At 39.6% G+C, this 13,953-nt stretch overlaps 2 protein-coding genes, 1 long non-coding RNA gene and 2 other non-coding genes across 5 annotated transcripts in view; 2 read left to right on the top strand and 3 right to left on the bottom strand.

The window, feature by feature from the left end:
- Positions 1 to 5,289: 5,289 nt before the first annotated feature.
- LOC145232900 (uncharacterized) lies at positions 5,290 to 6,528 on the bottom strand. The gene is made up of 2 exons (XR_013860946.1): positions 5,896 to 6,528; positions 5,290 to 5,505 (listed from the first exon to the last, which is right to left on the bottom strand). It is a non-coding gene; the product is annotated as an uncharacterized LOC145232900 (long non-coding RNA).
- A 2,883-nt stretch (positions 6,529 to 9,411) lies between these two features.
- On the top strand, positions 9,412 to 11,124 carry LOC145234496 (uncharacterized). Its single transcript, XM_080099224.1, has one exon. The coding sequence runs from the start codon at positions 9,556 to 9,558 to the stop codon at positions 11,122 to 11,124; it is 1,569 nt and encodes a 522-aa protein (XP_079955350.1). The 5' UTR covers positions 9,412 to 9,555.
- Positions 11,125 to 11,307: 183 nt separating this feature from the next.
- LOC145234495 (uncharacterized) lies at positions 11,308 to 11,997 on the top strand. The gene has a single exon (XM_080099223.1). The coding sequence runs from the start codon at positions 11,308 to 11,310 to the stop codon at positions 11,995 to 11,997; it is 690 nt and encodes a 229-aa protein (XP_079955349.1).
- A 610-nt stretch (positions 11,998 to 12,607) lies between these two features.
- Positions 12,608 to 12,761, bottom strand: LOC145235029 (5.8S ribosomal RNA). The gene has a single exon (XR_013861540.1). It is a non-coding gene; the product is annotated as a 5.8S ribosomal RNA (ribosomal RNA).
- A 301-nt stretch (positions 12,762 to 13,062) lies between these two features.
- The window catches only part of LOC145235413 (small subunit ribosomal RNA), a 1,804-nt gene continuing 913 nt past the window's right edge, over positions 13,063 to 13,953 (bottom strand). Inside the window, exon 1 of the ribosomal RNA XR_013861910.1 lies at positions 13,063 to 13,953. This exon is cut by the window's right edge and continues 913 nt beyond it. This is a non-coding gene — a ribosomal RNA (small subunit ribosomal RNA).

The following is a 13,953-nucleotide window of genomic DNA, read 5'->3' as shown; positions in this document are numbered from 1 at the left end:
GCAGTTCACACACATTTTGCCTCCTAACTCATTTTGGCTCATGTTAGGAAAACTTTAAGTCATATTTTGGCTGATAGGGACATTGATTTTTGGCTCATGTTAGAACAATTTTAACCCCCATTTTGGCTCATAGTTATATTGATTTTTGGCTCATGTTAGAACAATTTTAACCCACACTTTGGCTCACAATTACATTGATTTTCGGCTCACTTTAAGAACAATTTGAGCCAGTATTTTGGCTTAAGATGACATTGATTTCTGGCTCATGCTGAGATTAAAATTTATCAACATTTTGGCTCATTTTGACAAGAATATTTGACTCATTTTGAGCCACTGATTGGCTTGCCATGAGTCACTTATAATTTGAATCGTGTTGAGCCAGCACTGGCTCAAAACAAGACTTTTACAACTTTTAACTGTAATTGGCTCATCCTAAGTTTGTTTTTGGCAAGAAATGAACCAAAGTTTCCTTTTGCTTACATTTTTTGCTGTAAGTAAAAGTTGACTCAATATAAGCCAATATTGACTTCTGATGAACCGTGTTAGAAAACACTCCAATATGAGTCATTATTTGGCTAGATATAAGCCTTTTTCATTCTTTGGCTCAATAGCAAGCCATTATTTTTTGCAGTGCATCATTATCATCGGCAGTGGGATTTAAACTTCGTTGCTGATCGCTATCCGTATCTACTTTTACATCAGTTTCTGTTTGTCTATTGGTGACAAAGATTTGTCCATTGCAGTGAGAGCAGAACTGTAAGCATGTTGATGATCATCTTCAGCCGTGGGATTTAAAGTCTGTTGCTGGTCACTATGTGTTTCAACTTTTGTTTCAGTTTTTATTTGATTATCAGCTGGCAAAGGTTGGTCCATTAAAGATGGAGAAAACAGCGAAGCCGTCTTGTCATCACTGAAAATGGATTCTTGAAGATGGTCCTTGTTATGAGTTAGGTTACTATCTAAAATTGCTTGTTTTGACTCTACAAGCACGAAATGGTTTGGGGTCCATATGCTTCCAGCACTACCTATTCTTGTCCACATGACAACAAAAGGGGTGTTGCTTAAATAATTTTTTTGTTATGGTTTTGTTTAACATTGGTGGGACCTGGTCACCTTTACCATTGCAGTGAGGGCTAATATGGTCCACATGGATGAATACCCCCCAGTTTTAAAGCGATCTCTGCAGGAGTGCCAGTAGTCTGGTGAAACAAATTGGAAGGTCCTACTAAGGTCATGATTTTTGTATTGCTGCTCCTCCACAAGTTTTATTGCACACCGTACTTTTAATTCTAAAGACATATTTTCATTCCCACAAAGAAATTGAGATGCAGCATTAAAAAGACAGTTTCCATTTGGGGTTGTTAAAATCGCTACTTTGTCAAAATGTCCATTTTGATTCAGTAGTTCAGTTGCACATTTGTCAACCTCTTTGCTGTATTTCGCATTTTTTGGGTGCTGAGATTTTATAATTGTGGAGAAGCAATTTTTGTCCTTTTCACCACGTGTTGTTTTACCTCCTTGTCCATATCTGCTGCCTAAATTAGGTTTGATGTTAGTATGTTTTTAAGTCTTTACATATGTTTTAACTAAACTTTCTGACTGACAATGAAATAAAAAATCTTATTTCCTTTTTGCAATTGTGACTACCTATCATAATTTTATTAAACTGACATCCTAGTTGACATTTTGCCACGACTATAAGCCTCTCTATTGTCTACTTCCATGCATTGTTACATGGTTTAACATCGCTTTAGTATCTGCATATGTCCTTCAAAATTTTCACTATACCTCATGTAGTCGCTTGGCTGATGCTCGAAAATTAAAATTGCCGTTGGTATCGGTGCAGCAAAAGGTACAGTAATACTCCATGTCTATGCTTTGCCATTGCCGTAACTGATCAGGTGTTATACTCTCACATTTATCATGACCACAAAATATTGTGCCATCACCACATGCTTTACCACATTTACCACACAGCCACTTTGTCTTCCGTGCCTTTTTTTCAAATATTCTGTAACGAAGGATTTTTGTATTGATTATAGTCTGGAAGATAATTAATATATAGAAGTATCTTGTGTTTGTCTTTGTTAAAAATACTCAAGTGTATGAGGAGCATGGTTCAGTAAATTTTTTCTGTATTTTTTTGTTTGTTTTATTCTTTGCCTTTCGTGTTCCAACCATTTATTACTTAGCCATTCTCTGTTTGATGTTTGAATAAAACACATAACAAGTAAACCTTGTATTTTAGGAAAAAACACATCTAAACAGATAAAACAAATTATATTACATAAGAATGGTTAATTTGGCACTACTTTCACATAAAATTCAGGTTTTCAACAAAGTTTTAGATTCTTAGAATAATTTTATTATCAAACAAGTCCAAGGAAGAACCGAAAATAAAAAACATTCATAAGAATTGATTAGAGTTAACAAGCATGAGTAAACAGCAAATGTATACTGCTACAATGACAACACCACTATTAAAATGCACATGATAGGTAAAGACACTTTGAGGAAGACTGTTGGGCTTGGCTGAGACAATTGTCACAAGATATGCAGAAAAAAAGGATGATTCACCATCAATCCAAAAAATCTACAATATAACACGAAAAGGTTCACCCATTACGTATAATATAATGCTGCTCACATTGAACCACAAAAAATGATCAACATACCTAATAAAACTAGTTAATTACACAAAAAGAAATCGTAATGTTGGATGATAACATCGTTTAGTCTCTTATCCAGCAAATGAGGGGTAGAATTTTCATTCAAGATCACAAAGTAGTGACTTTAAATCAGAATCGTACCTATCCTTTCCTTTGAGTATTGATGTTGATACGAGACTCCTCACGAGGTGGTTTAATAACATCCAAGCCATAACAACCTGATGCGTACTGTATTCCACATAAAGTCCCCGCTGCATTGGGTACTATCATATAGGTCAGGCCTGTCAAACTCGCGGCAACAACAATTGTAGCGTTTTGTCAGATTTTTATCTAATTACACTAATTTTTTCTTACTTTTGTTGAAAGCTATTATGTTATGTTAAAAGATAGTTACCGAAATTTAATTTATACATACAAAATTCATATGTTATGAATAAAAACGATAGTAATTAAACCGTTCCTCAAAGTTTCAGTCAAGGGTGTACAACCCGCGGCCGTACGCCACATTAAAATAGATGCACTGGAAGGCGTGATGTAATTAAAACTCCTTTGCCAAAAAATTTTGATTTTCAAACTGCCCTAAACAGATTTTGTGTTACTGAAAAGCGTATTACCAGCCTAGTAGCCATATGCGAGAGACTTTTTGTAGGTCTATTGTGTGCAAACAATGCGAAAAAAAGGTACCAAAAGCTTCACAATATAGATTATGACGTAATAATAGAGTTAAACTGATCTTTACAGTGTGAAGTTCAATCTGTTGGAAATTAATCTGGGCCTTTGGGGCGTTAATAGATGGTACATCTGTAATTTTAAAACAAAAACCAGCAGATAATTGGCGGCTGTTGGTGAAATAAGGATCTGCAATGCGGTCGTCGTAGCGAAAAGGTTATAAAACTAGATTAAAAATCACATGCGGCCCTCGGCATAATTCCCAAACTGCAATGTGGCCCACGAGTATGACACCCCTGATATAGGTCATATACAAAATATCATATACATTTGCTAAAAAGCTCTTTACAAAAATGTTTCAAAAGTCTACTCAACAATCCAAAGGATTACGTCGGGATCCAAAATAAATAAATAAAAATATTAAAATAGACTGTAATTTCTGTACCTGTATGTTTTTGAGAATTTTTTTTCTAACAAACAACAAAATAATGAAACTAAATTAGCATCAGAGCAGAAGTTTGTTTCTGACAGTTTTATAATGGTAAAAATTAAGTATATATATTTCATATGTCCAACCAAACAACAAACGCACTTCACCTATTTCCTGTTGATTGGAGTTTTGCAAAGGTTAGTCCATGCATTGACTTTGCCAAATGTAGTGTTGCCCCTTTAACCCTTTTTATAACTTTTCTGGTGGTAACGTGTTGAATCCCAACAGCCTGGTTTAATGTCTGGATTTTGAGACCGGGATCCTTGATTTCGCTTAAGTCACAAGCACTTAGTTATAACAGAATGATGTACTCTAAAATGTTGAATTAGGAGCACTTACGTTACCAAAAAAAGCCGCTATTACAACCTGGGTAAATGTTCTAAAAGGCACTTTGTAACAGTTGTTGTCCAACAAGCGTCTTGCCAGACAAACATAGTTTTTTGTGGTAAACACTAGTCCTTCCAATGTTGGCAGGGCTAATATTCTTTTTTTTCTATTGTTTGCTCAACTTCTTTCTAGCATAAGTTTCAGTTAAAGGGCCCCGGCAGCGGCGATGTGACTTTTTCTACATTTTAGATATTTAGAATTGCCAAAAATCAGGGATTTCGAATCACTAATTTTTTTTGTCCTATGATTTGTCGTTTTCGAGATATTCAATCAAACAACGAGCTCTCGAGCGACACCTTGGTTTGATATGTAGCAGCGATTGTTACGTCACCTCGTACCAACTTCTAACAATGGCGTTGGTCAGCTGTTGTTTTTATTGCTTGTTTTAGCTTTGATGCGTACATTTTTCTATTGTTTACAACTGATAAAATTAACGTAGATACTTAGTTGACAGTTAAGCAATAAATAACAATTGTTTGCTTAAAAAGGTAGATGTTTTGTTGTTGACAAAAGGTATTTTCCACGTAACAGAATTATTGTAGGTGTTTATGTACCAACTATGTGATAATGGAGGAGAGAAAATCATGCGTTTGCTGCCATGAAATTAGTAAGTGCAACAGCAGTTAGCCAAGTTCAACGAATATTCTGAGTCGAATCTGCTTTGTATAAAAACATATCCTGGATTTGAATCTATATGTCTCAACGTGTATTAGAAGCAGCATGTTATCGATTTAAACGTCAATTAGGCAATCATGATGAGGGTAATTAACACCCGTCACGAGTAAGTTTTACTGTACTAACTACTAACATGCAACTAGCAACCTCTATGCGTTACAGGTATACTGCTTACTAAAATTTGTTGAATGGTGCTGGGGAAGACTTCAGAGTTACGTTGCCGGACTGACAGCCACTTGTCAACTATAAGTTGTGAATTCCCTTGTGATGTTGCTGCACAACAATACATGTGGTTGCATATGCTTTTCACCCAAGGTCCCAACTCTTTGCAATAGGCTTTGTTAGAAAGTGCTGTCAGTTTCTTTTGGATTTCTGAATTGAAAACCATAAACACAAATATACCGGTGTATGCTCATCTTTTATTTCTATCATACTTGTAGCTACATGCCAAACATAATGTTTTGTTTCTGACGATTCTTCACTAATGTATTTAATGATTTGTGGATGCCTGTCAGTCACAAAGGCTTTAATAAACAATCCTTTGCTTGTGATGTTTTCAATGCATCCCAAGAATCCTTCTTTTTCCATATCATTGCTGTTTACCACTTCATTGCTCTAGAAAATATTATGAAATTACCATCTGAATACATTAACAAGGTTAATAGCAACAATTTTATTGTTGCAAAGATCCATCATTCATCATTGTGTATGTACCAAATTTAGCTGAGTGTCCAGGGAAATCTGCAGTTAATTTACTTCTGGTACACCATTTAAGAGGTAAAGAAGTTTTCCTTTACACACAATGTATTTTGGCTCATAGCTTAGATTGGGTGGTTCCCAAATGAAAATATATTGATATTATCACACCTTTTTTCACAACCACACTTTTTTGTTATTACCAAGTAAATGGCATGACAATAAACTAAATTAGTATGACATAATGGTAATATTAAAGACTATCATGTTAAATGAGATTATGTCAGAAAACAATTAATTAAAGCATACCATATGCTACTTTTCTTACAACTGCTCTCAATGCCATTTCTTGCTGAAGAAGACTGTTCTAATGAATACATGGAACGGCATTTGGCTTTAACACCAGAATTTTTGCCATACTCCTGTCTGCTGCATTTTATTTGTGAAACATTCATCTGTGAAATGTAGGCTACAAAGAACACTGTATTTCGTTGGTCCCTTTTTTTCACGTTAACAAATTTAATCCAAGCTGACCGCAATCGCTTTATATTTGGAAAGCGAAAAAGTGTCAAATTGCTGGCCTTTTGATTTCCTCTTGAATTGCAACCATACAAAGAACACACTGCAGGCATTTTTGCACACTTGAGTATAAAAATGAAAACATTTAAACACCAAAATACCTAAACTGACTAACGTAATTGGCGTCGCAGAACCTTAACAACCACCGACTGCAAACAAGCTCCAAACCAAGTTGGTACGAGGTGACGTCACATGGCGTTTGAGCTCAGTGACAAAATATCCGCAAGGTGTCAGTGTTTTTAGATTTAAAACGTAAATATTTGACTAGTAACTTCGATTTTTGTGGTTTTAAATCTGAAATCGTGTTTATAAAAATACGACAAACAACATATTAAAAAATAATTTTCCGGTGCCGGGGCTCTTTAAATAAAACATTTTAAAGCAATCAAATGCCATATTTTCTACCTTCCAGTCCAATAAATTTGCCAGAAAATGTTTTTCTAACCAGTCAGGGCGTTCATCTTAAGCACTTTTAAAAGAATTGAAATGGCCACAGTTAATTATATCAAACCACCTACAAAAAACAGACTGAAAACCTTGACAAGTCTGAAGTCGTCCACCGTTTTATTAGACATATATATTTCACCTAAGTAATAGGCATCGTCAGTATCTAAAAACAAAACAGAGCTAAAAATCGTATGCAAGTTAAATTGTAAAGCACAAACAAACGTATTAAAACCTGCTGACAGTAAGGTAGAACTGGGACCTGCTGATGGCGCGCCCAAACACGCACACACGCAGTAGAAAGACGTAAAGGAAAAAACGCTCAACCTGTGGCGCGGGGCAAAAGAAGGTAGATAAGGACGGCAGAAGCGTTGTAAAAAACAATAGCGGAAACACTGGAAAAAATGAACGGACAAAATGCGCCTAGGAATAAAAGAATCAAATGTTATTTAATGTAGGGTAAAAACATTTTTTTTGTATGTTTATTTCAGCTCCAATCTTGCTTGCCCACTTACTTTTCATAGATGTCCAGTAGATGGATAGGTGGCTGCTACAAAAACTGCACCCGAAAACATGTGCTGATAGGGTCACGGGCATTGGCGCTATGCTCTGTGGCATAGTGCTGACAAAGGGCCGCCTTTTCATTATAATCACCCTGTTTGAATGAATTTCACATATATCTTTGTCCCGTCCAACGTACTGAAAACTTATTTTTCGTTTGACTGACATACTGCTTATGGCATATTGTGCAGGTGCCAGCATATATGCCATAGTTGCGGCATGTGAGTGTTTGCCGTAACTTTGTTACACCCTTTTTGCTTTGTATGTTAGTGGTATAGTCCAGGGCTTCTCAAACTTTCTTGCTCTGCGACCCCATTTTTGAAAAGAAATTTCTACGCGACCCCTTGATAGGTATAAATGATGTACAATAAACGACCATTAAAAATAAACGTCCCATTGCAAATCTCAAGTGGCTTTTTTGTAAACAACGAATGTATTCAGTAAAACGAAACGAATAACCAATCACAAAAACTTGGTTTATAAAATTATGAAGCACTTTGAATGGGATGGATGCGCCTGATGATTTTTACATAAGTCATCCATTCGTGGCTTGATACAAGACAAAGCAGGACGAAGAACATCCTCAACATTTTTTAAAGAGGATCGGTATTTGGACTTAATGATCACCAATCTGGAGAATCCCGCTTCACACAAATATGTTGTGCAAAAGGGCAAGAGTTTATCAACAGCGAGTTCAGAAGTGGTTGGGTATTCCTTTTTTGCTTTTACCCAAAAATCACACAAATTTTCTTTTGAAAATTCTACTTGCAAGCTTCGGTCACTTGATAACTCTGCAAATTCTTCCTGGGCTTGTAATGGCAGGTGTTTGACACCTGAGAGTTCAATGTCGTATGGTTTGCGTATCCAACTTTCTTTTTCTGAATCAAAGTCGTCAGGAAAGTACTTCTTAAATTGTGTAAGAAGACAATTCAAATGACTAACTATTACTTTTAGAATCGATTGCCTAGATACGGTGTTATTAGTTAAAAAATCATCCGTTGCAGTGAACATTTCCGAATTACCACTTTCTAATCTATTTTTCCATATTGATAGCTTTTTAATAAATGCTTCAATTTTGTCTTGAAACGTAAAGATGTTACATTTCCCCTGAAGAGACATGTTGAGATCATTCAATTTCCCAAAGATGTCAGCCAAGTAGCATAACTTAACAACCCAAAAATCATCGCGAAAAAATTCAGCAAGAGCAGACTTCTGTTTAGTTAAGAACATGACAAGTTCATCTTTCAAGTGCAACAGCCTTTGTATACTGTAGCCTCTTGATAGCCATCGGATTTCTGCATGCATTAGTAAGCTTGTATAATCCGAATCATGATCCTTGCAAAAATTTGAAAACAAACGGGTGTTGAGAGCATTGCTTTTTATATAATTGATTATTTTGACAGCGTCGTGAAGAACAATATCAAGCTCCGGTGACATTCGCTTGGCTGCAAGTGCCTCTCAGTGGATCATGCAATGAGTATAAGTGACTCGCTCATTTGCATGTTCCCTCACTTTTGTAACAAATCCAGCACGCTTACCTAACATTGCCCCTGTGCCATCTGTACAGACTCCAACACAATTTTCACATCGTAAACCTACAGTTGCGAAAAATCCATCGACTTTGGTAAATATATCTTCACCTCTGGTGTGGCTTTCCAAAGGGCGACAAAAAAGCAATTCTTCTTCAATACTTTCTTCGTGAACATACCGCACATATAGTAGCTGTGCCATGTTTGTTACATCTGTCGATTCGTCGAGCTGGATGGCAAAATTCGGACTGTTCTTAAGTCGAGTTATCAGCTGCTGGAATTGATCATCACCATGGCGCCCTCTATTACAGCCTGGACATCGGTCACGCTGGACTCGAAACTGGAGGCGGATGGTTTCGAATCAGTTTTTAGCGATAGTCTCTGTAGTCTGAACTCTGAAGTTTTTAAAAGCTTTTTTAGCAAAGAAACTATTGGATTGCGTTTAAATTTTGCTTGTTAGGGCGCAATAAATAATATTTAACGCACGGTAGGTCTTTTTATGCAATGTTTAGTTAACTGAACTGTTGTTTGTAGCGCATTTGGCATTTCTGCCTAGTATAAATGAAGGTTAAGTTATTGTTTGTTTACTCAGAATCTTCATGACTGGGGGATGAAAGTTGCAAACAATAAACGCAGTTTTAATGTATCACATCCGATATTCATATCACATCCTTATAGCTGAGTGGATAGATGATTCTTTTATGACATTTTGTTTTTGGTCAGAATGTCACATTGAATTATTATTTTCTCAGAAACAAACAACAGGATGACTTTGATTTTCTTTTTTAACCTTCGTTTCTCTTATGTAGAGTATATGTACTGATCTTCAATAAAAGCAGATTATAAAATTACCATTATGGGTAGAAAGTGTTGTGTGACAGGTTGCAGAAGTGGCTATGATTCACAAGACAAAACCTCAGTTTTTCGGTTGCCCCGTGATAAATGTCAACGTTTGAGATGGCTTAGTGCAATACCTCGTGATAATATTCCAGACAAAGCAGATACAATTGTGTGTGAGAAGCATTGGCCAGCAGGGTATGAGAAGCTGTTATCATATGGCAGATATCGACCAGCAAATCCACCTTCAGTTTTTACTTGTGTACCACAAAGTTTAATTCCCACTGCCAGCAGCAAACCAAGATCCACGAAAAAGGCTTTGTCAAACCAAAGAAGCATTTTTGAGGATGAGATCAATGAATTTGAAATGAAAGATAGGTTACCTACAGATTTAAATGAATTAATTGAGTCCTTGAACAAACGTTCTTTTCCTGTCCCTGTAATTTCTTATAAAAGTGATGATAATGTGATAATCCAGTCTAAACACTGCATATCTGAAGTACCTTCATTTTATATTAAAATTTCAAATACTTTCACTCATGAATGTTTTCATGTTGGTGTAAAATGCACCATTCCTTCATTGCGTTCTAACAAGGTTTTCACATTAGAGTTAGACAGATGGTCACACATAGAAGAGGCAGTTAATTATCTTTGTCATACAGAAGAAAGCCATAATAGCAAAGTCATATCAGATTACAGAAACTCAATTGCAGCTGCACAGATGGTTGGCAAGCCTGTATATTCGGCTGAGGCATTTGCAAGGGCCTTTGATTATTTTGCCTCATCCAGATCAACTTATGAAAGGTTTAGACAGGATCATAAGCTTCCCAGCACCAAAACAATAACAAGAATTACATCCCGAATTGGCAATACTGATGACTTGGTGTTCTTAAATGAAGTAAGCAAAAGTTTAGAAACCAAACAGAGAAATAGTATTATTATGATTGATGAAATTTATGTGAAAGCATCTCTGTCTTATCATGGTGGCACAGTTTCTGGAAAGGCAAAAAATAATACAGATCACTTAGCACGGACAATACTTGCAGTAATGGTTAAATGTATGTTTGGAGGGCCACAATTTTTAATTAAAATGGTTCCTGTTTACCGGCTAACAGCAGAATTTCAGTATGAACAAATAACATTGTTGATTGATCAGATGAAGAAGTGCACAATGAACGTCATTGCCATAGTATGTGATGGCAGCAGAGTCAACCAAGCTTTCTTCAAAAAGTTTGACACAGTTCCAGATAAACCATGGGTCACAAGAAATGACCAAATACATCTTTTATTTGACTATGTCCATTTATTGAAGTGCATTCGAAATAATTGGCTGTCTGAAAAGTGTGGAGAAATTAGGTTTAAAGATGATTCAGGGGATGATTGTGTTGCAAGGTGGTCTGATTTAAGGGATTTATTCAAGGCAGAAGAAGATTCATTACTTAAACTATCCAGGCTTAATTATATTGCAGTCTATCCAAGACCCATTGAGCGCCAAAATGTACTTACATGCTTGAGAGTGTTTTCAGAGGAAACCATAGTTGCTTTAGAAACACACACAGCAGTTGTAGACCATGTAGCGTATCTTTAAATTACACGCGACACGCGACTCGCGACAGTACTTGCGATGTTGGATTGTGTGCACGCTTCATTCTATTCAGTGTCTCGCAATAAACGGACGTAAAACAAGCGTGCCTACAAATGGTGACCCCGACGTGAGCTATTGAGTTGTTTTTGCTGGATTTGTAGGCTAGCTATAAATCAACTCACAGTCATGACAGAAAGCAATGTGACATCAGTTGCAGTCAAAATTCCACCCTTTTGGCCGCAAGATCCAGAGCTATGGTTTTTGCAGGTGGAAGCACAATTCACCGTCAGAGGAGTAACCCAGTCACTGACAAAGTTTAATCATATTGTTTCTGCTGTCACTCCTGAGATTGCCTCAGTGGTCAGAGGCATTATTAAGCGTCCATCTAGTGAGGAACCCTACGAACAACTAAAGAATGCTTTGTTGCGAAGAGTAGGTATGTCACAGCACCAAAGGCTGCAAAAATTTCTTCGGCCTGATGATCTAGGGGACCGCAAACCTTCACAAATGCTACGGGACATGGAACAACTACTGGGTGACGTGGAAGCTAAACAGATTCTTCGTGAGGTATTTCTACAAAGGCTTCCAGCAAACCTACGAATTGTTCTTGCTGCACTAGATTTGGATATAACTGAGCTTGCCGAAAAAGCCGACAGCATGGTTGATCTAGTTGACCCACAGCCTCTTTTAGCAGAAGTAGACCAACTACAACAAGATGTTGCACTGCTGAAACGCAAACCAGCATTTTCAAACAGGCGAAAATCGCAAAGAAGCACGTTTCCCACGTTGTGTTGGTACCACAGACGCTGGGGGGATAATGCAAGAAAGTGTGTTTCGCCTTGTAGCCGCAAGGGAAACGTGGAGACCAGCCACTAATGGCGGCTGGTGCCGCTGGTCATTTTCGCCGCCTTCTGCATGTAACTGACCAAGCAACTGGTCGGACATTTTTGGTTGATTCTGGTGCCGCAGTAAGTGTTATTCCTGCAAACCGGATAGATCGCAATACTTGCCAACGAAACCTAAAGCTTGTTGCAGCAAACGGAAGTACCATTGCAACATTTGGCACCAGAAAAATTAACCTTAATTTAGGGAATCCTTGTTAGTTTCTTTTCCTCCGCTTAGTAATATGCTTAAATTCAGCGGGTAACCTCGTCCGACCTCAGGCCGAAAATTGGAGCCCAGCTCCAGGCGTTCGTCGACGACCAGCCTACCGCGGCGGCGGGCGTTCTGCGACGGGCATTAGACGGCCGGCGCTTGACTGGCAGGGCGAGCTCGTGAGCCGCAGTCCTCTTCGAGGCCGACTCGCGAGACTCGCTCGCCTGCGTCGCCGTGCCGCGTCGCAACCCAAATTGCACGCAGTAGGCAGTTCGTGCTGTCATAAGCGGGACGACCAGCGCGCCCGTACGGACCGCCAGCCGACACCGCACCAGCCCGACGCGGCTTCTCCTTTTTAGGGGAGACAAACCGCGCGGGAGCGTTTGAAACGCGACCCTGAGGCGGGCGCGGCTCCGGGATTGACCCGACGCCGCAATTTGCGTTCAGAACGTCGATGCTCAATGTGTCCTGCAATTCACATTAATTCACGCAGCTAGCTGCGTCCTTCATCGACTCGCGAGCCGAGTGATCCACCGCCAAGAGCCCTCGATTGACATTTGTTCTGCACTGCGCCGCGCACAATGTGGTAGCATTCGAAAATTACTGGCGCCGAGCGGTCGACCCGACCTAGTCGGTTCGCCGACGCATGAAGCCGGCTTCGCGGAGCTGGCACTCGGCGCACAATTTACCAGGTGACCGGTGGCGTTGGGATCCCGGCGGCAGCCGGGGTACCTTCGCCGTTCGGGCGGTCGCGCACGCGCGCACATTGGAGTGACGCACGTGCGGTCGCAGCCGTTTCTCGAGCCTCGCCTCGACCGTTGTGCGCTGACGCCCAACGTCGACCGTTAATGATCCTTCCGCAGGTTCACCTACGGAAACCTTGTTACGACTTTTACTTCCTCTAAATGATCAAGTTAGATCGTCTTCTCGGACACGCGCCAGGTCCAATCGGAGGACCTCACTAAACCATTCAATCGGTAGTAGCGACGGGCGGTGTGTACAAAGGGCAGGGACGTAATCAACGCGAGCTGATGACTCGCGCTTACTGGGCATTCCTCGTTCAAGGGAAACAATTGCAATTCCCTATCCCTAGCACGACCGGGGTTCAGCGGGTTACCCGGACCTTTCGGCCAAGGCGAGCACACGCTGATCCGGTCAGTGTAGCGCGCGTGCGGCCCCGAACATCTAAGGGCATCACAGACCTGTTATTGCTCAATCTCGTGTGGCTAAACGCCACTAGTCCCTCTAAGAAGTTAAACGCCGACCGATCGGGTCGCGTAACTAGTTAGCAAGCCAGAGTCTCGTTCGTTATCGGAATTAACCAGACAAATCGCTCCACCAACTAAGAACGGCCATGCACCACCACCCACAGAATCAAGAAAGAGCTCTCAATCTGTCAATCCTCACTGTGTCCAGGCCGGGTGAGATTCCCCGTGTTGAGTCAAATTAAGCCGCAGGCTCCACGCCTGGTGGTGCCCTTCCGTCAATTCCTTTAAGTTTCAGCTTTGCAACCATACTTCCCCCGGAACCCAAAGACTTTGGTTTCCCGCAAGCTGCCGGGGAGGTCGTCAAACTAACGCCCCCCGATCGCTGGTTGGCATCGTTTATAGTCAGAACTAGGACGGTATCTGATCGTCTTCGAACCTCTGACTTTCGCTCTTGATTAAAGAAAACATTCTTGGCAAATGCTTTCGCAGTCGCTCGTCTTGCGCCGATCCAAGAATTTCACCTCTAGCG

Source organism: Phallusia mammillata, chromosome 6, assembly GCF_965637545.1.
Source record: "Phallusia mammillata chromosome 6, kaPhaMamm4.hap1.1, whole genome shotgun sequence".
Lineage (NCBI taxonomy): Eukaryota > Metazoa > Chordata > Ascidiacea > Phlebobranchia > Ascidiidae > Phallusia > Phallusia mammillata.
The sequence above is the reverse complement of the archived record's forward strand: the minus strand, read 5'-3'. Positions and strand labels throughout refer to the sequence as shown.

Coding starts and splice junctions, on each gene's coding strand:
- LOC145234496 (XM_080099224.1), top strand. CDS start 9,556: ATGGGTAGAAAGTGTTGTGTGACAGGTTGCAGAAGTGGCTATGATTCA.
- LOC145234495 (XM_080099223.1), top strand. CDS start 11,308: ATGACAGAAAGCAATGTGACATCAGTTGCAGTCAAAATTCCACCCTTT.